The sequence below is a fragment of the Zootoca vivipara genome, chromosome 13, assembly GCF_963506605.1.
Source record: "Zootoca vivipara chromosome 13, rZooViv1.1, whole genome shotgun sequence".
In the NCBI taxonomy this organism is placed as follows: Eukaryota; Metazoa; Chordata; class Lepidosauria; order Squamata; family Lacertidae; genus Zootoca; species Zootoca vivipara.
In genome coordinates, this window is record NC_083288.1 from 25587186 (window position 1) to 25608385 (window position 21200).

Consider the following 21200-nt stretch of genomic DNA (forward strand, 5'->3'; position numbering starts at 1 on the left):
CAAACCTTTCCTCTGTGAACCTTGCATTCCAGCCCAGCTTTCAATCATCACCAAATGAGTATGGGAAAAGATGGAGGGTGCTGGTGTTTAAACCCTCCGTTGTGGGTGCAAAACGTTTGCAAAATTCCCCGGCCTCTTTTCTAGATTAACCTTCCCCAACCTGCTTCCCTCCAGATATTTTAGATGAAAACCTCCATCAGCCAGCATGGAGAAGATAAGCAATGTAGTCCAAAACACCCAGAAGGCATTGGATTGGGGGAGCCTATTCTAGACCTACTTGTCCCAAGACAATCCACAATCCTGCTCTGGACCTCAGCTTTATATATCTTTGCTATCTAATCTGCCTGGTGCTCTGTGGTGGGTACTTTTTCCTGCATGGAGAACAGCTACCCTAGACTGGCTCTCCACATGGGTGGAGCTCAAACTGTGGAGTTTAAGAGACCCCTCCCCATGTAACACCTGCTTCAATAAAGACACCCAATATGGTGATCCCCATTCCCAGCTAACCACCATGCTCCCTGTAATCTCTAAGTAGGAACCATACAGCGGACTCACCCTCCACGCCTGAGCCTCCTCCAGAGCGACCGTCTGGACCTCCTTGGGATTCTCAATCACTCGGCCCGTACAACCCGAGAAGTCCATGGCCACCAAGGTGTTATCCGACACGCTCCGCTATGGGATTGTTTTTAGAAAGTGTTCAGCAACAGATCTCTACAATAATAATAAGTGGCCAGTCCCAAAGGCACATTGCAATTCGGTTTCTAAAATGATGTGTTTAATCAAGTCTTGATGAATACCTCCGGGCTGGGTAAAGACAGAGTCAAGAACACATATACAAGAGCCAGTGAAAAGCAAAGTAATAATACCTGAAATAGAAGGACATAACCTGCCAATTAAAATAAATAAATCCTTCTATTTCTGGTGGGGGGAGGAGCTTGAAATCCTGGGGAGTCTCCAATGGGAGAGTATTCCAGATTTAGTGCCTTATTTTACCGTCATGTCTTGGTGCAGAGTGGTTATTACTGACAGCTCATAGTTGAATTTAAGGATCATAAAGTATCACAAAGCAGACAGGGATCCTCTGGGGCTGAACTTCAGGCACACCAAATAAGTAGGGTTGCCAGACTCAGTAGAGGACAGGACTTCTGTGCCTTTAATTGCCCTGCTCTCTTTTGAGTCTGGAAACCTTAAAGAGAAACCAGCAGACCCTTTGCTTGGAAATTAAACAAAGGATCTGCTGGTTTCTCTTTAAGGTTTCCAGACTCAAAAGAGAGCAGGGCAATTGAAGGCACAGAAGTCCTGCCCTCTATTGAGTCTGGCAACCCTACAAATAAGCTCCTGGCAGGAGATGTTCTTATGTAGCCTTACAAGGCCCAAGGCAAATGCTCAAGTGCAGGCATAGGCAAACTCGGCCCTCCAGATGTTTGGGGACTACAATTCCCATCATCCCTGACCACTGGTCCTGTTAGCTGGGGATGATGGGAGTTGTAGGCCAAAACATCTGGAGGGCCAAGTTTGCCTATGCCTGCTCAAGTGTATAAAAATGCATCTACCAGGGAAAGTGCAAAAAAACCACCACATATTAGTGAAAGCAACATACAAAAATGTTTTGTATTAGAGAAAACTGCTAGGAAAAAAATTCACACCTTAAGCAAAAATTGTCCATTTGGAGAAATGTGCAGTGTACGAATTTGTGTGCAGGCTTTTAAAAACAATTTCCAAGCGGATGTGGAATTAAATAGGACTCAGAAATGGAAATTGACAGGAAGGTGTATCCATCCTTACTCTACAGACATTATGTTTGCCTTTATCCACTGATAATGAAAATCTCTGAAACGCTGTCATAGCAGGGAGCTTACCAGGGGTACAGGCCCGATCCATGCTCTTTGCCGTGCCTGACACTGCTGGTAGTTTCGGTAGAGCTGTATACCATACTGCAGAAAGGAGAGTAGCTATTGGTATCTGTGAGGTAGGCAAAGCTGTCAGCATCAGCCCAGCACGATCAATATTCCAGGCAGTGACCATGACATTTACTATTTGCTAGAGCTGGGTGCAACACTACATAGAGGGAATTATTTGAGGAATTCTTTTTTTAAAAAAAAAACTTCTTTGAGACTGCAACTCTTACCTGGGATAAAACCCTCACTGAACTCAGTGAAACTTACTTTTGTGCAGATATGTAAAGGATTGCTCTCTAAATCAAGGAAGAAGCATACTTGTACAGTAATCATGTCAATATTTGAACCAAGAGACTACATTTCCCATGAGGCAACGATCTATCGCTGCAGCTCACCCCATGTAGCACCACGATTTTCAAACTTTCTACAGTCAAATCTCGGCTGTCAACCTTAATCCGTTCTGGAAACCCATTCGGCTTCCGAAATGTTTGACAACTGAGGTGTGGCTTTCGGTTGGCTGCAGGGGTTTCCTGCACTCAAGCGGAAGCCGCGTCAGACGTTTGGCTTCCAAAAAACATTGGAAAACCAGAGGATTTAATTCCGGTGTTCGGGAGCCAAAACATATGGTAATGGAGACGTTCGGGAGCGGAGGTTTGACTGTACCACAGGGAGCTCTTTCCACAGCAACATGTTTAGGAGGAGTCTGAGGCATCACCCCTAGAACCCCTGAATGTTGGAAGGGAATCTGGGGCATATTCTAGGGTGCACACTAAATTCATGTGGAGCACAAACTGGGGGGGTCTTTCAGATCTACCTGTTGCTCTGTGCAAACTCAAACCAACTAGGACCCCTCTGTGGCTGCAAGCTGCAAATGAACTCTGGTCAAAAACTTGTCTCCTCCCCCACAACAGGAAACCTTGTATTCGAGTTCTCTGAAGTCCACATATCCTCAGAAATTGTCAGAATATGCAGTTTGAAGACTACAGATGTAGTGAACTGGGTCTGAACATCGGTATGTCCAAAGTTCAAATCGCAATCAAGAGTCAAACTTGATGTGACATTAAATGGGTCTTTGTATTTAACATGTACAGTTTTAGTTTTAGTTTAGTTTAGTTTTAGTGCAAATAGTAACTTTGCAGTGGGCGGGCTAATTAGTATTTGTAGCACGGTAAAAAAAAGGTAAGGGACCCCTGGGCGGTTAAGTCCAGTCAAAGGTGACTATGGGGTTGTGGCACTCATCTCGCTTTCAGACCAATGGAACTGCCATTTGTCCACAGACAGCTTTCGGGGCATGTGGCCAGCATGACTAAACTGCTTCTGGTGCAATGGGTCACCGTAACGGAAACCAGAGTGCACGGAAACGCTGTTTACCTTCCTGCCGCAGCGGTACCTATTTATGTACTTGCACTGGTGTGCTTTCGGACTGCTAGGTTGGCAGGAGCTGGGACAGAGCAACGGGAGCTCACCCCATCGCAGGGATTCAAACCATCAACCCTCGAATCGGCAAGCCCAAGAGGCTCAGTGGTTTAAACCACAGCGCCACCCACGCCCCTGTATTTGTAACAGACAAGGAGCAAGGAGCATAACTCTTCCTTCTTATTCTGCAGCCCTGATGAAAACCATTCCTTTAAAGTGGCTCTTTGCATTGAGGAGGAATCTTCTATTGACGTCGTATTTTAGAAGAGTTCCCTGTACCTTAAAGAGGCGGAAGGCAGCCATCCAGCATGTGCGACTTTGCTCGTCTTCGCTGCAGAAGAGCTTCAGGCCTTTGGCCCCACTTCGTGCCTTGCATGGCTGCAGAGGTAAGAGCAATAATCACATGCATGAAATGATGGTCAAAGACTGCCCCACCCAACCATTTTTTGAAAGGTGTCAGAACTCATTTGCTCTGGAGATGAGCCCTGACCCACAGAACCCACTCCCCATCTGGATCAACCAAATCGAGAGATTAAATAATTAAATTCTCCAAAAGTATGCATCCACCGAGTCTGCATTTCTGCATAATTCACTATTCTGATGTACTGTTCTGGCTTTCCTTTATTCTAATCAGTCTCCATTGGGGCTCTGTCTGCCCCTTCCCTGCTCTGGGCTTGGCTGGAAAAGTAATCAGTCCCAACACAGGGGCACAGCAAGATAACCCACCCTTGGGGGATGGTACCTGCCACATCACTGCATGAGTTAGTGCTCTGGATTTGCCTCTTTCCAGTTTGAGGCATGCCCAGAAAAGTGATTCATGCAGAAACAGGAGGGGGGATCCTGGGATGGTGGGTATAGATAGAGAGATAGAGATATATGTACACACACTGAAAGTAAGCTTTGTCAGGTTTAAGAGTGACATGTGCCTTCAATATTGTTATTTTTAAAATAAGGGTGCCTCAGTTATCACACTTGTATGAAACACTGGTGTATAGTCAAGATTAAAACTTTTGGGTGCAGGGGAGGCACAATTTGACTTTATTGATTAAAAATCAGTATGCGTGTGTACAGTGGTACCTCGCAAGACGAATGCCCTGCAAAACGAACTTTTCGCAAGACGAATGCGTCTTGCAATCTGATGGTGACTCGCAAGACAAATTCGTTTTGCAAAAAAATCGTATTGCGAATTGCGGTTTCCCATAGGAATGCATTGAAATTTAATTAATGCGTTCCTATGGGCAAAAAAAGAAATTTCAATGCATTCCTATGGGAAACCGCGATTTGCAAGGCGAATTTTTCGCAAAACGAATTGACTCACGGAACAAATTAAATTCGTCTTGCGAGGCACCACTGTATTTTAATAATCTTGAAAAGCTGTGGTAAGGTTTGATTGTGGATTCTGTCCAAGACATCTCATTGCTTGCTCTAACCATGGATGTATTTTAAGCGCACCATATTATTGTATTACCACCAGGCACTTCTCTTTGTGCCTATTAAATGAGTGCTTCTCACCCTTCTTACCTTGATGCAAAAGCCATATTCTGTGGGGGTGCTGTATTGCTTTTTGCCTTGGGTGATGTAGTAGATATTGGATTCGTTTATGTCGACACAATACTGTAGATGTCGGGGGTCCTGGCATGAAGAAGACCAAAAACAGATGAAGTGTGAAGCTATGCTCCACAGCATGAGGGTCTACCCCACCCCTGACTTCTCGGTTGCTTGCTGAGGTAGGTACCAGGTGTGTTCTGTATATTGTGGGATGTAAAAGGTTAAGTGCAGTCAAGTCACAACAGTTCCTAGAGGGACCACAGGGAGGAACATCTGACCAGGTCAGTTTCCTGTCATTGATCTGAGTTGGACTTCCTCCACATCTAGCAGAGATGGGAGTTACCTGTCCAGGTAAATATAAGGAGAGGGCAGCAGCCATGTTCTCTCTCTTGGACCACACACTTCAAGGAAGCAACATCTAGAAAGAGATCTCTTGGCTTCCAGCCAAGAGAACAATGAATCTGCCTTCCCCTATGGAGCAGATTCAACATGTAAATACTTTTATCTAAGCTAGTCTACCTCTTGAGTTGTGCTGTATCTCAGGAAGTCTGTAAGTAAACTATTTTTATACTTTTAAAGAGCACTGTGTTGTGTCTTTTCTTTTAAGAGGGATAAAGGGGAAATCCAAGAAATAATATATTATTATAGAGGCTTCACCAAGCCTGAGCAACCGTTTTTCCTGTGCATTAGAAGGGAATGTAAACTCTGCTAAGCATAGCTGCCAAGTTTTCCCTTTTCTCGCGAGGAAGCCTATTCAGCATAAGGGAAAATCCCTTTAAAAAAGGGATAACTTGGCAGCTATGTGCTAAGTTTGAAGCTTGCTAACACAAGCTGGGATAGGATATATTAAACACTATTTCCTCATCCACATGCCTAAACATTCCCACATATATGTGTGGTTAAGGTAAAGGTAAAGGGACCCCTGACCATTAGGTCCAGTCGTGACCGACTCTGGGGTTGCGCGCTCATCTCGCATTATTGGCCGAGGGATAGCCTAAAAGAAGAATTCCGCATTCGGATTACACTAGGACAGAGGTTTTCAACCTTTTTGAGTCCATGGATCCCTTAACCAACAACATTCTTTCTGCAGCACCCCTGCACTAACTAATATAAATTTTCTTGTGAATAAGAAAGAAGTCAGTAATTCAGAACTCGTCGCAGCCTTCAATTCAACAGGTGACCATAGACAAGCCACTATATCTCAGTCTGTGCCTTCCCCCTATGTGTAATATGGGGAAAATAATACAAGCCTGCCTTACAAAGGTGTTGCAAGGATTGTTGCTCTAAGGTGGGTGAAGGGCTTGGGAAATCAGTACTGAGTATTCTACTAAGGTTCAATAATTCCTCTTTCTGTGGTGCATAACTTAGATTCATTTAATTTCAGATACCAAGAAAAATGGAAGGGCATGGATTTTGCTTTCGGTAGTTTGCAGTTTGTACGGCACTTTCAGCTTTTGGCAAAACACATCCTAAGCCACTGGTCTTGGCATCAAGCTTCATGCAGCCGTTTAGACTGAAATAAGGTACCTGCCAAAGTCTGCCTTATTCAATTAAATCGCCCGGTGGTTCAGGCATTTCTGCCTCCTTGACGGCTGCTGTTCTTTCCGATAGAGCACAGCAATATTGCCCTGATGGGCTGCAAACAGGACTGGATGACTGAATAAAACACCAACCCCTCCACCCACACAATGCACACCCCTTACCTTTGATGTGCCTTTGGTTGAGTAATAGAGGCCAGAGCGCCGTAGGGAGAAGTAAAACCTTTTCCATACTTTGCGTCCAACTTCTTTCAGGTGCATGAACCCTTGGATTTCGGGGCAGCTTCCTGAATTTAGCACATTCTGAAAGAGACAATCAGTTAAAAAAAAAAAAGGATGGCAAAGGTAGACAAGTGGTACCGCCAATGCTGCTGGCAGTCCATGTTGGCAGCAACAACTAGCCCTTCAGTTTAGGGCGCAGCTGTGTGGGAGACGCTCAGGAGTGCAGTCCTGGGGATACAGAAGACCCCCAGCAACACCTTCTGGCTGCCTAGTGTTTCCCAGTGAATTGCGCTAGGCATAAGAGCATGGCCACCCAAGAACAGTGCTTTATCCTTCTGGAAATATATGAAGACCAGGGAATGGGAACAGGTCTGAATGGGTAGAGGAAAGGAAGCAGGTGGGTTTTGTACCTGTATAAGTTCTGAATGGGACATGCCTTTGTTGGCTGCATCCAGGCAGCTAGAAACCATGGCTTCGGGGAACAGTGACTGCTGCAATGGAGAAGAAAAGAACGGGGTGAGCCTTCCAAAACCACACAGAGACAATTTGGCTGCCACATATTGGTGTCTCTAGTGCCAAAAGAGGGGAAATGCTCTCAATGTTATTTTTTAAAAGGTAAAAATAAGGACAAGTTTATTATCCTCATAATAAAGAGAGAGAGAAACTGCCAAGATGTGCTCCATTTTTGCTTCAATTTGTTTCTCTCCCTCTCTTTAAAATTTTATTGCACCCATTCTTTAATGTTGAAAACTCTATAACACCTAATATAACACAGATAAAGATTCAGTATCAAAATAATGTGCTCCCTAGCCTAAGATCCTAAAGGGAGGGGAAGTAGGAAGTAAAAAGTCGCTGTCCTCTCCCTCGCCTCTCCCTATAAAGTCATATAATTTCTAATGGTTATTGCAACAAATACTTATGGTCACCAATCTAAGCAATACACGCCACTATACATCATTTCATGGCTGCAATATTTGTAATCATTTTGGTATACAGTCATACCTCGGTTTAAGTACGCCTCGGTTTGAGTACTCTCAGTTTAAGTACTCCGCGGACCCGTCTGGAACGGATTAATCCACTTTCCATTACTTTCAATGGGAAAGTTCGCTTCAGGTTAAGTACGCTTCAGTTTAAGTACAGACTTCCAGAACCAATTACACTCATACTTCAGGTTAAGTACGCTTCAGGTTAAGTACAGACTTCCGGAACCAATTGTGTTTGTAAACCGAGGTACCACTGTACACACTTTGACACAACTTAGTTAATATATTTAGAAACGTTTATCTGAGTGTTTATAGCTGTTGTTGTTGTTTTTACGTAATTGTTGATGCCATGTGCTCTAATGCAACCAAACTGCTGAAAAGATGAAAATGAAAAACTTTGTTACGAAAAAATAAATAAGGTGGGGAGGTTGAGGCACAAGTCCCTGTGGTTCTTCAGCAACGTAGGAAGGTCTTTATCGGGATTCCCAGTTATGGGGTGACTTCTGCGCAAGTTCAGCGGAGCACATGCAGAGGCCCCCTTCAGACCTTCGCACTCAGCACCCAAAGGTCGAGAGCAGCCTGGTGCTTCTTCCCAGCTCTGATCAGTCCCCAGCCAGCATTGCCAGAGGCCAGGGATGATGGCAGTTGCTGAGGGCTTTTAATGTCTGACCAGGGATCTTGATGATGATGATGATGATGATAGCACCCCACCCATTTGACTGGGTTGCCCCAGCCACTCTGGGCGGCTTACAGCGTATATGGAAACATTATTTTTGTAGTTGTGAAGCAGAACATCCCAAAATATAAAACGCTGTGTACTTTTTACATTATCAGTTGGTATAATAAGATACGTTTCATATTTGAAAACTAAAATAATAATAAAAGTTTCTGTTGTATCTTACAGCCAGAGATATAAATTCAAGTAATGCAGAAATGTGTTTTGTGGTTTTGGGGGAGGGGGGCTATTGGGTTGTTGTTTTTACTTTTTTATGATGTATTTTGTGGTTTTCATATCTTGATTTTATTCTGTGAACTGCCCTGAGACCCCCGGGTATAGGGCGGTATATAAATTCAATAAATAATAATGTAGTAAAACCTAGAGGTTTTGCAGAAACTGAGTTTAGGATTCTAAAGTGAAACACAAAACGTTTACTAATCAAAACCGGCAGGTGCTACAATTTCATTTCATACAAGCTAACAGATGTGGAATTAGGGTGGTGTTTTTTTAAAAAAGCAGAGGATCAGGAAGCTTCCATTTAATGCTGGAAGGAAAGAATGGCCTCCCCTCCTGGCTTAATGGTCCATTCCACTTACTGGCGAGCTCTTGAACAGCTCATACTTGGCGTAGTTCTTCCGGAAGACAAACCTGCTGTCACCCCCAACAGGCCACGTGGCCTGAACCTCCACCACAGACTCATGATCTTCCAGGCATCGCTCTGGCAAAATAAGAGCAGAGAGAGATTAAAACAGAAATAGCAATTTGGGTTTAAGAACCCCTTTAGCAGCTCATTTCTATTCTATGCTGACCCAATATGGAGAACAGCTCTAGTAAAGGGTATTAAGCATGCTAGTTAATATAACGTTCCTTGCACACAGGAAAAGAAAGTGTGTCCGTTCCACCCCGTATTCATGACGAGCAGTTTGTTTCTGTTCTGCTGCAGTTCACCTTCTGATTAAAAACTTCATTGCCCTTTCTCACTGACCACTGTGGTGAAATGCTTTGCAATTATTCATGTTATTATTATGTTATTTCAAAGCGTTCTTTTCAACGCAAAGGAAACACAATGCAAACCAGAAAGGGGAATGCCACCAATCACATACCATCATGCATTGTTTCTGGACTGAAAACTACATCTAATACGGATAGCATTCCTTGGATTCCTTTCCATTCTTGGCATGGGACGAATAAACAAACTTGGGCAATTTCTGCTCCCATTTCTGCTTTCAGAATTCTTCCACATCCCTAATCCTAACTCTGTCATGATGCCCTCTAATAATACGGTAAATGTGTGTGAGAGAGCATGTGTTTATGCACACTAACATAGACTGCCTGGTCCTCTCAACCCCTCCATTCCTCACCTAGAGCCAAGTGCTGATAGACCTCCACTAGGGACCAGCACTCATCATGCAAAGCGTGAGTCTTCTGGACGAGCATCTCACAGACGTGACGAGCCGTGGTCCCTGCTGTGACCTCCAAAGAGCGGCAAGTCCCATCTTCACTGTAGACCTTCACTACCTGGGGGGGGGGGGAGAGAAAGCGAGCAGAGGTTAAGAGGGGAGGGAGAGAAGCACATATGCTGAAGGATGGTTCAGACCTATGAGCATATCCCCTGGGGATGGCCAGTGGCTTAGATGGCTTAGGAGAGGTCTAGCAGGGGCCATTATCCTTGATAGACAAATAGCAAAGGGAGACTGCCTTGCTTTCATGTCCTGCTTGTGGACTTCCTGGGCACCTCTGGCTGGCTGCTGTTGGAATCAGGACGCTGGCCTAGATGGACCCTTGGGGTGATCCAGGAAGTTGCTTAACATTAATATTTGCCACAGAACCCTTGTATGTTGCAGAGCAGAAAGGGGGAACCGGGGACTCCTGAAGCATCTGCTTTGGCTACTGTTGGAAAGCAGGATACTGACCTCCTTTGACTGCAGTGATCTTACATTCTTAGTCAGCTGGAGATGATCTCTCCTTAACCCAACTATTCCACAAGAGGGAGCAAACCAATTGCTCAAGTAAGACAACTGAGTCAATCGTATTGTTGTGAGATTGGGTCCAGCGAGTGTTAAAAAAATTAATCAAGGCTTCCAATTCTTGGAATAGCCAAGTCAGCCTCCTAGTGAGGTGATAGCCTGGGTGATGGGCCATTAAGGAGAACACAGGAAGGGGCTCTGTGGGAGATGGCAAATGGGCAGGGGATGTCTCCTTCAACTCCAGGTAGTTATAAGGAAAAAGCCAGCATTGAGAGCAAAGAGTTGCAGTGTTGAGAGACAGGCAAGCTGGAAAGCAGAGAGAGAAAGAACAAGGCTCGATTTCAGTCTGAATCCAAGCCTGCGGCGAGGGGAGAAATAATACCCTTTTGGGGTGTTAATGCCGTGAACCCCTCCATGGTAGGCTCAGGTTGTATATATGAGTGTGTAAATAAACCATATATCCTAAAGACACCACAGTCTCTGCTGTGCCTCATTCTGAAGGAAGCACGAACCCCGGGGAAGCACCTGGAACCCCCACTCAGAGATTGGGGTGGTGTGCGACAAAATCACAGGGCTCTGTGCTACATTTATTAAATGAGAGTTATCGGAGCTGTGCCACATCTTGTCTACTGAAATACAGCCCAACTCTCTATTCCAGGCATGGTTATCTAATGGTGAGGGGGGAAATGCACTCTGCACATCTTAAATACATTTTCTCCATTACTATTGCTTCATAAATACATGGTATTCAAAACAGGCTCTAGGGCTGAGTCTCCTCTTCTATTATTAGGCAACAATTGATTCCCCAGACCTTCTGGGGCAGAGGAGTTACATGGCCAGACATCTCTCTGAATCACAGCAGGGTTTATTGTTTGTTTTTGAGTGGGCACAAACTGTACTTATTGCATTTCTTGGCCGTTTCACATTTGACTCACTGTTTACGATGTCCTTCCTCTATACCTGTGTGTGTATAGACACAGACGCACCTGCCGACGCAGGGCAACACTACATGCACCTGATGAAGCTGGCTCCATTCCACCACAATCAACCTGTTAGTTTTTAAGGTGCCACAAACCTTTGTTGGTTTACCAGTGGGGCTTCTGTTCTAGCTGTTGCACAATTCACCTCTTCCCTTTCCTAAGCTCGTTTCATGGGGAAGGTGGCAAATAATGGAATAGCCAACTTTGTTTTTAAATAAAAGCTGGTGCTTTTGCTGGCTCCTGATGAAAGGCCTAGGGACGCGGGTGGCGCTGTTGTCTAAACCACTGAGCCTAGGGCTTGCCGATCAGAAGGTCGGCGGTTCGAATCCCCGCGACGGGGTGAGCTCCCGTTGCTCGGTCCCAGCTCCTGCCAACCTAGCAGTTTGAAAACACGTCAAAGTCCAAGTAGATCAATAGGTACCGCTCCGGCGGGAAGGTAAACAGCGTTTCCGTGCACTGCTCTGGTTCGCCAGAAGCGGCTTAGTCATGCTGGCCACATGACCTGGAAGCTGTACGCCGGTTCCCTCGGCCAGTAAAGTGAGATGAGCGCCACAACCCCAGAGTTGTCCGCGACTGGACCTAACGGTCAGGGGCCCCTTTACCTCTACCTTTAATGAAAGGCCTGGGGCTACATGAATATTCATTTAGGTCTAGATTCTGTTCAGAGGTATAGAAACTGGGCCCTCTTTTTGCCTCCATCTGATTCAGGTCTGCCAAAATGGGACATTCCAGGATCCAATCAGAGGCAGAAATGGCTTCTGCAATTGCAGGATGTTGTGGCGGGACAATTGAGGGATATGGGCTTAGGGACCAAAAGCAGCCCCCTAAGCCTCTTTATCTCACTCTTGGGGCTCTCGCAAGGCCACATTCCCTAAGCCCTTGAGCTGAAAAGGGTCCCCTGCCCCTGACCTAAGCCAGAGTGGAAGGGTTTACCAGTCACCACCTGGCTCTTTTCTCCCTTGTTTCAACCAGCCTCCCCGGGCCATGAAAAGGTCTTTATTTTTTTTCAATCAATACACGTCCTCTTTCCACCTTCCCACCTGTCGGAGCTGATGCAGTGCTGTGACATTAGCGGCAGCCATCCTGATATTTGGGGGAGTGGGAGAGGCTACTTGTCAGGGGACCACCAGGGATCAGCAGAGAGCCCAGCTGGGTGGCGCCGGGGGCTCCAACATGTTCCCAGCTCAGAGCACCGCTCTCCAGGAAAGGCCCGGAGCACCTGAGCAGAGTGCTGTGGAAGGGGAGGCGTCAGTGGCCAAGGAGCCTGGTCAACAGTTGAGTAGTTCAGGAGGGAAGGGGACGACCGTTCCCCCTTCGCCCCAGCAACGCAGGGGGGAGAAGCGACGGGAGGAGAGGAGGAGACTCAGGGCGGCAAGGCTACTCTGCTGGACAAGGTCCTAAAAACCGCCACTTCCGGATTCTGACTCTGACTGAACAGTCATGGTCATTTTGCTCTGACTTGTACATAGTTGTAAAATAAAGCCTTGTAGATATTACTCAAGGGACCCAGGTGGCGCTGTGGTTAAACCACTGAGCCTAGGGCTTGCTGATCAGAAGGTCGGTGGTTCGAATCCCTGTGACGAGGTGAGCTCCCGTTGCTTGGTCCCAGCTCCTGCCAACCTAGCAGTTTGAAAGCACATCAAAATGCAAGTAGATAAATAGGAACCGCTACAGCGGGAAGGTAAACGGCGTTTCCATGTGCTGCTCAGGTTTGCCAGAAGCGGCTTTGTCATGCTGGCCACATGACCTGGAAGCTATACGCCGGCTCCCTCGGCCAATAATGCGAGATGAGCGCGCAACCCCAGAGCCGGTCACGACTGGACCTAATGGTCAGGGGTCCCTTTACCTTTACCTTTAGATATTACTCAGTATCCTTACACTACTTGAGGAGAGCGTGTGTGCTACCTTCATGCCCCCACCTCCCCAATAGACAAATAACATTTGTGAGTGCCTGACGTAAAGGTTCAGCCAATATGTGTAAGCATCACCCATGCAGCAGGACCAATATGTGTAAGCATCACCCATGCAGCAGGACCTTGCGCATGACGCAGTGGCTAGCGCAAGAGGGATTTGTGGCCAGGTTGAAGTCGCTAAGCCGGCATGCTAACAATGCGAGTGCATGGGCCAAGGGCTCCATTTAAGGAAGGACTCCGCAGCCCAGACACTTCTAAAAGGACCTATCATCTGTTAGGGCAGCACGTCCCCAAGGGTCAGTTGCTTTCTTTCCAGAAAAAGGAGATAACCCAAGGCCAGACTGCCCTGGCTGCTACATTGGAATGGAAACTTGCAACTGAACGCCATCAATCATGCATAGGAGGAACATGGGAAAGGAGGAGCTAAGCTGGACTTTGGATTAATTTACCAATTACTAAGCTGCTTCAATGTTCCGGAGGAATTTCCACAGGCTGAGATGAGACAAGAGCGACTGGGTTTGAAATTTACTATGTGTTTTGGAAAGTTGCTTGTTCGCTATGCATTTGGGAACCTCTCAAAAAAAATTTTTACACTGTGTTAAATCTAACAGCAGCTCTTCAAATCTTGTAGCATGCTTTTGAGATGACGGAGAGGGAAAGCTGACCTGCTTGGGGAAGACTGTGGGAAAGTAATTGGTTTTTAGACACCTATGCTCTCCCGCTCCCTGACCAGTGCCAAGCACTCTGGCTGGAATCCCAGGGGAAGGATTAGGAGGCCCCACCATGAACAGTAGGCACCCCATCTTCAGATGAAAGGCAAGGGAGTGTTTGTTGTCAATCTCCACATAAACACTTTAACGGTGATCTCAGGCTGGGCTGTCGGTAAATCTGGAAACTGGCAAAGATTCTGAGAGCCTCCAAATACTGTAGAAGGATGGACGAGAGCTCTTCAGAGAAAAGGCTGATAATTACTCTCTTATGGCTCCTCTGAAGATGGCAAGGTTGCGACGGTCCTTTGTGCCTTTTGCAATACGTCCAACAGGAAGTTAATACATTTTTTAAAGATATTAATTTGGTCCTGCCCAATTTTATCCTCACAACGACGGCGTAAAATAGGTTAGATTGAGAGAAAGTGAACAGCCCAAAGTTACCCAGTGAGCTTCCTGGCTGTGTGTGGATTTGAACCCTAGACCCGGAGGTCCTAGCCCAATGCACTAATTGCTACACCATCCTGACTCTCTCACCCTGGTACAATGGGGTTCACTCTGAAGGAAGTGGGTATAGATATACAGCTATTGTCTTCTATTGGTGTCTACTGATAAGTTGCTGCTGCTCTTTTAAGCCTTCTGTTGCTCTACTGTAATTTCATGGGTTTTATTATTATTTTGTTCTTTATCATGAGCCGTCGTAAGAGCCCGAGTTTGAGCTGGAGAGCAGGATATTAAATCGCATAAATACATAAATCAATTCTTTTTAAAGAAAATGCACCAAGCACAGTTAAGCTGCGAGATAACACAGAAGCAGTTTGCCCGTTCGTCTTGCTCTCTAGTCTCCTATCAGCTCCTTTGTATACTGCGCACAAAAATGAACATCCATGTTGGGTGCAGGTGAAAAGCATCTGTGTTGGCCTTTGATAGAAACTGCAAGAGGCATCAGGTGGATTGAAAGACTTCCCAGGCAGCTGGAGACCTCCTGTCCCATAATTACAGGCTCCCAACGGAGGCCCAGAGGCTAGCCAAACAAAACCTGAGACCTTGGCAACAGTCCCCATGGGAGCCAGCCTCGCCCCATCGAGTCCTTGGTTCTAACTCTTACTCTCTGGCTCTTCTTGTTGGTAGTTTGGGCCTTGGGGGGAAGCAGCAGATCACACCAGACAGTGTTTAAGTCTCAACTCTAAGATGAGGCTGAAAAGCCTAATGCAAGGCCAGCTCGCACAGGATTGCTACCCAAAGCAAGAATTGATTTGGCTGACCCTACCACAGAATCCGGCTCTGTTAAGAATGGGAAGGAAAGGTTGTGTTTTCTCCATTGCGACCCCTTTTCTCCAGAGAGGAAAAATCACTACTCACGGCCTTGTGGGATAAATTCGGGAGAAGAAAAGGCTACACAAATCTGGAGTCCCTAAGGTGGTTGGGTGGTGTCTTGTATGCCTCCTCCCGGCAACTCCTACAGCCAAGCTGGTGCCAAATGTATTGCTTTCCTTTCCTTTGCACCACATCAACAAGGCCGAGAGGGAGGTCCTGTCGTCTGGGCGGCCCAGGACCTTCATACGCACAGCCTAGGCTTGCAGTAAATGGGAATGAAGGGAAGGGGATGCAATTGAGGAAATGGGATTGAGAGGGGGAATGAAAACAACTACTCTTATACCCTACTGAATGTTTTCCAGCGCAGTCCAGGGTCAGTGTTATCATTAGGCCAACTTAGGCAGCTGCCAAGGGCCCAGACCTTGGAGCAACACAGTACTGACCTTTGTGGGGCACAGTTTTATACAGATTGTCGAAAATGATTTGTGTGTGAAAACATTTACTTTTGTATTTGAGAAAGATAATCAAAGATTGTCGTATTGCTTATCCTTGCAATTTGAAACAACCTTGCCAGTTTTGAGTTATGTGCAGTTGGTTTGTTTTTCTACAAAACATGTCTTTTTGAAAACTGAAGTTAGCGATTTTGCGAGATGGGGTGCAAGTCGTTAGCCTTGCCTGGCTGAGCCCTACCTAATGGATTGGAGCAGGAGACAATGGCAACAGGTTCTTCAAGTCGTTAACTCTCTTCATATTTAGGTTGTGTTTTGTACTCTTTTTGTACTCAAGTCTGTGAATTGAAAGGAACCCCACGGTGGGGAGGAGATGGGGGCACAATGTATCTCTGGGCAAACCCTTCACAGCCTCTGTAAACTATAAGGCCCTGCCCTTCATCTTAACATCCTCTGCACATTCTCAGGGGCCCCCTCATTGATTTCACATGTAGCTAGCTGGCTGTACAAGCGCCCCACCACCACCACCAAAAGAGAAAGCTTTTAGTACCATGCCTTAGCAAACCCTGTGTCAAAATTAATCCCTGTTCTGATTGCCCTCCATCCCAAAACGTAAAGAGCCACACTTACATGAGAACCTCCTTCTCGTGGTGAGCCTGGTCCCAAGGAGGAGTTGCTGAGGATGGGTGAGTTGGAGGGGCTGCAGAGTTCTGGGAAAGGGTTTGGGATGGAGGGCAAAGATAAGGCACGCTGCTGCTCCTCCTCCTCTTTCAGCTTTCTAAAGGAAAAGAAGCACATCAGAAGGATTATCATGCAGGCCTGAAGTGCTGTATCCTCATAAAGGGGGAAGAGTGAGATTTCTGGGTTAGTGAGTAAAACCTATTTGTTCATGAGAAAGTCTGAAACCCTTATGTACTTTAGAGATCTAGGGCCAGGGCTAGATCCACAGATATTCAAGTTCAGCATCTAGGCAATCCAAATCCTGAATAAACTAAACAAATCCACCAAATTTGCATGACTGCTCTTTATTTTGCACAAATTGTATTCTGCTTCCGCTGAATATGGGGAAGGATAACGGGCTGCATTAGCCCATCGAGTAATGAGCTAGGTCTCCCCTCGACCACAACCACTTGAAATCTTATTCAGCCAACTTTCTGAGATTTCATAAGGCATTCTACATATACTTAGAAACCTGCTTTTTAAACAAGAAAGCAAATGTTCTCATGAAGCTGAACTGTGCGCTCATTTCCCCCTTTTTTTTTTGCACCTTTTTAACACGTTCCCAACCCACAGCCAAAGATACAGGTGGATATTTCAATTCAGTGTGTCAGATTCAGTCCCTACCCTTACCACAAAGCACTCCATCTGCTGGGCAAAGGGCCTGAGCCAGCCTCAGAAAATTCACTCAACTCAGCAATCCTGCTGTGCTCCATCTCACCATGGCCCTGGCCCCGCGAGCAGGGAAGGAAGCTAATGATTAACTCCAATGAACGTTGCCTTTTCCTGCCAGTGCATACCACATACAGGCAGTTAGTCCGAAATCTGTCTGGCACAGCACACCAAACTTTTTATGTGTGCACAACCGTGATGGAGCATGAAAGATTGCATGTCAACAGTGTTGTGGAGGTATCCTCCGTGAGACAAGACTTGGGAGGCACATAAGGAGAGGCTGCTGAATCAGAGTAATGCCCATCTCAGCATCCAGTTCTCGCAGCGGCCAAGCAGCCATCTTAGAGAAGCTGCTCAGAGTGGCTTATGTATGATCCCAAGTGGTCTTGCTTCCAGGAACTAGTTAAGCCCAGCCTTCAGCTTCAGATGAAATGATGCTGTGTACCTTCAGACTGGAGATAAGAGAATCCCCCTACCGTCAATCCTGCCCACCCCATATATATATATATATATATATATATATATATATATATATATATATATACACATATATATATATATATATATATATATAGGTAAAGGGACCCCTGACCGTTAGGTCCACTCGCGAATAACTCTAGGGTTGCGGCACTTATCTCGCTTTACTGGCCGAGGGAGCCGGCATACTGCTTCCGGGTCATGTGGCCAGCATGACTAAGCTGCTTCTGGCGAACCAGAGCAGCGCACGGAAACGCCATTTACCTTCCCGCCGGAGTGGTACCTATTTATCTACTTGCACTTTTGACGTGCTTTCGAACTGCTAGGTGGGCAGGAGCAGGGACCGAACAACGGGAGCTCACCCCATCATGGGGATTCGAACCGCTGAGTGCGTAATTCTTATCGAAACCCTCTTGGCTTCTCTCTGAATTTCTCAATGCTTCCCCCGAGGAGAAGCCACTAAACCGACTCTGAATTTTGCTCAGGGCTTCAAATTTCTGGGACAGAATGTCTGACCTAGATTCATCCTATCAAGCTGCTTGTCCATTGCAAGCCTATTCAAGCCCCACTTTCCTATCATGTCATAGGAGGAAGCTCACACTTTGTCTGGAAGCAGTGATCCCCTGCTTCCCCTGTGATCACACACAACTAATGAATTTCACCGTGAATGAAATCTGTAATCCATCTTCTTGTTTTGCAGTCTTGCTTTGCAAAGAAAACGGCATGCTGGTTATCTGCACGACTTCTTTCCCTGCTCCTGACTGAGGTGGGAACTGTGCCTTGGGAGCACAGGTTTCAAGGACTCCTGGAAACTTGTGTCTCCTACTCCCAGATAGGCGGACTGTGACTCCTCAGTAATGAGGAAATCAACTCAGTTCATGCCTAGAGACCATCACACCTGTATTTGTCTTGTTCCAGGGCTGAGCATCAGCTCAGATTGAGCCATGCACTCTGCGCATGTCCAGAGATAAAAAGAAATCAGCTCAGAACTACTTCGCATTTTTAAACACAAAATAAGCAGTGGGGGGCAATGGTTGGAGTTTCCCACAATTCCTGGCTCCATCTCCACATACCTATTGGCTTGGATGAGCAGAGGCTGAGAGCGCTTGACAACTTCGCCACCGGACAGAAGACTGGCCTGTTCACCATTGCAGAGAGGGTTGCTGTTTGAAAGGGGCCTACTGTGGTCTGATTCCAGGCCATCCTCGTAAACGTTGTCCAAAGTCCTGTTGATGTTGTTTTGGAGAGTTCCCAGGTCCATGTCATTATCTGTAGCAAAGGAGAGGAGACCCCCATAACTTGGCTAAATATCCCTTTGATTTGTTTCATTTTTTTGCCTATCCATCTTTCCACGTCAGGTGAAATCAAGAGCCAGCAAAACATCCAAATCTTACAAGATCCCTAGGCGGAGCTAAATTATTTACAGAGTTTAAGTCTGAACTAGTTTTTCCACAGCTGTTACTCTGGACCTCTTGTATTTATGGTTATATGTACTTGAAAGGAGATGTGAAAGCGCACTGTTTGAAATGACACATTGCCGGGCCTCCAAATTTATTCAAAGGAAGAAAATTAGAAATTCAGGCAGTGCTGCCTTGTGTGTGTGTGTGTGTGTGTGTGTGTGTGTTTTGGGCGGGGCTTCAGACATGGTGGTCCTTGGCGATGGATGGCCATTATTCCTCCTTGTGACGGGAGTATATCAACATTGTTGCTGCCACCAGCCCACTCATTTTGGGAGCTGGTGGGCAAGCGAGTGTCCCTGGCGAGGAGGAACAGCAGAAACTGTTTGCTGCTCCTTGCTCACTCTCCTGCCCTCTCCTTCAGGGCAGTGGTGGGGAGTCGGCAGAGCCACTGCACAGAGGAAGTGGGCAGGTGAGCAAGCAGGAGTGGACCCTCACCATCAATGTCTGTGTATGAGCGAGTGGTAATGGCGACAGATGCGATGGAGAGTGAGTGACAGGAGCAGCAAGTAGTAGAGGGATCTGGTGAGTGACGGGCCATTCAGAGGCACGGAGACCTCACCTGCTACCCCGAAGGGTTCCAACCGCTTAATTCAACCCTGAGCATGTTCTCGTTGTTCCCCATCCCCTGAGTAAAATTTACAATAGGGGAAACCAGAAGCATTTTTATTAGGAATTACAGGTACTGATATACCAAAGGAGCAGAAAAGACTATTCATGTATGGAACAGCGGCTGCCCGGATGCTATTAGCTGGAAAGAAGATAAAGTCCCTCCCAGAGAATAATGGCAAACCAAGCTGGTGGATTATGCTGAAATGGCAAAACTGACTTGAAAACTCAGAAACCAAGAGGATAAAAACTTTATAAAAGAATGGGAAATTTTTATAAGTTATTTAGGAGACCGCTGTAAGCAGATGGAAACAAGAGCAGGATTTTGACTCACTTGTACTGTAAAAATTATTATGGATAATATGGTTTGATATAAAAATTAGAGTATGGATGAATATGCAGTTTTAGATGTTTAAAAAGGGACCCCACAGAGGGGAAGGGGGGAAGTCTTGAGATTCCGAGAATCTCTTTATACAGATTTGTTTTTACAGTTTGTGTTCATATATATTTTGCATTTGTAAAACCAATAAAAATATTTCCAAAATAAAAATAAAAATTACAATAGGGCAGACTTACCCACCAGGCCAAATTTCTGCTGGTGTCAAGAGTATGCAAACTTTCACTTGTTAAATTGCATAATTTGGGATTTTAGACACAACGAAACTAGCTTGAAAATACTACAATTAAAGATGTACCCCTAGCCTGCATTAAAGGCCAGCCCAGCCAAGATGGTATTGATCTACGTTTATGGGAATATGCACAGGCAAAGACTTTGGCAAGCCTCTGGGGGGAATTACCTTCCCCAGGATTACTCTGGCAGCTTTGCAGCAGCACAGGAAATTGAGCAGTGCACTAAGTTAACCACCCAACCGTTTGACCAAGATTGCAATTAGTCAGTAGTCCGGTTGCCATCCTTGCTTTAGGCAAATCTCTCATTTTGCCTTCTAACTTCGCAGAGTGAGCTCATGTTCTGGATACTGGAGTCTCTTGGTCAAGTGGTGGAGCACATAAAGAGCACCTGAGAGTTGGCTGCACAGATGACTAAAACACCAATGGAGATGAGAATCCGAATTTCACTTGTTGAATCCCCAGTTCATTTAAATGGTTAACCACAAGCCGAGTTAAGACTCAACACAAAGACCGCATGCTGCCGTAGCTCTGAAGTTTTGGTCCAGCTTCCTCAGAGCTCCTCAGCAGGCTGGTCAGCCCTGCCTAGTTGACCATGTCAAACAGCTACTGGGTCTTTAAAGTGAAAAGGTAGATAGCCTTGGCAGACATTAGCATGGAACATTTTCTTTCTCTTTTCCAGGCACTGAGCCCACTCATAGTCTGGAAGGGAAAACAAAGCCCAGTGTTCAGCCTTATTGCACCACGAGGCTCTCAAGGTGTAAATGGAGACAGCCTGCATAGCTCGGTTGGTTAGAGCGTGGTGCTGATAATGCCAAGGTTGCAGGTTCGGTCCCTGCATGGGACAGCTGCATATTCCTGCACTGCAGAGGGTTGGACTAGATGATCCCCAGGATCCCTTCCAACTCTACAATTCTGTAATGCTGCTCCTCACAATTGCAGGCAGATGGTAAGTGCCTCACGCCAGGGGGACCTGTCTTTTTCA

General features: G+C 46.0%; 1 protein-coding gene across 9 annotated transcripts in view; it reads right to left on the minus strand.

Moving 5' to 3' along the window:
• The window catches only part of GRB7 (growth factor receptor bound protein 7), an 81750-nt gene that overhangs the window by 6826 nt on the left and 53724 nt on the right, over positions 1-21200 (minus strand). For all 9 annotated transcript variants that reach the window (XM_035136634.2, XM_060281501.1, XM_060281500.1 and 6 more), the window contains 10 exons: positions 18596-18791; positions 16287-16434; positions 9685-9841; positions 8920-9041; positions 7033-7113; positions 6566-6703; positions 4836-4946; positions 3594-3692; positions 1860-1934; positions 556-672 (listed from right to left, as the gene is read on the minus strand). In XM_035136634.2, coding sequence (XP_034992525.1) covers positions 556-672; positions 1860-1934; positions 3594-3692; positions 4836-4946; positions 6566-6703; positions 7033-7113; positions 8920-9041; positions 9685-9841; positions 16287-16434; positions 18596-18791 — 1244 coding nt within the window. The remainder of the gene's footprint in view (positions 1-555; positions 673-1859; positions 1935-3593; positions 3693-4835; positions 4947-6565; positions 6704-7032; positions 7114-8919; positions 9042-9684; positions 9842-16286; positions 16435-18595; positions 18792-21200) is intronic.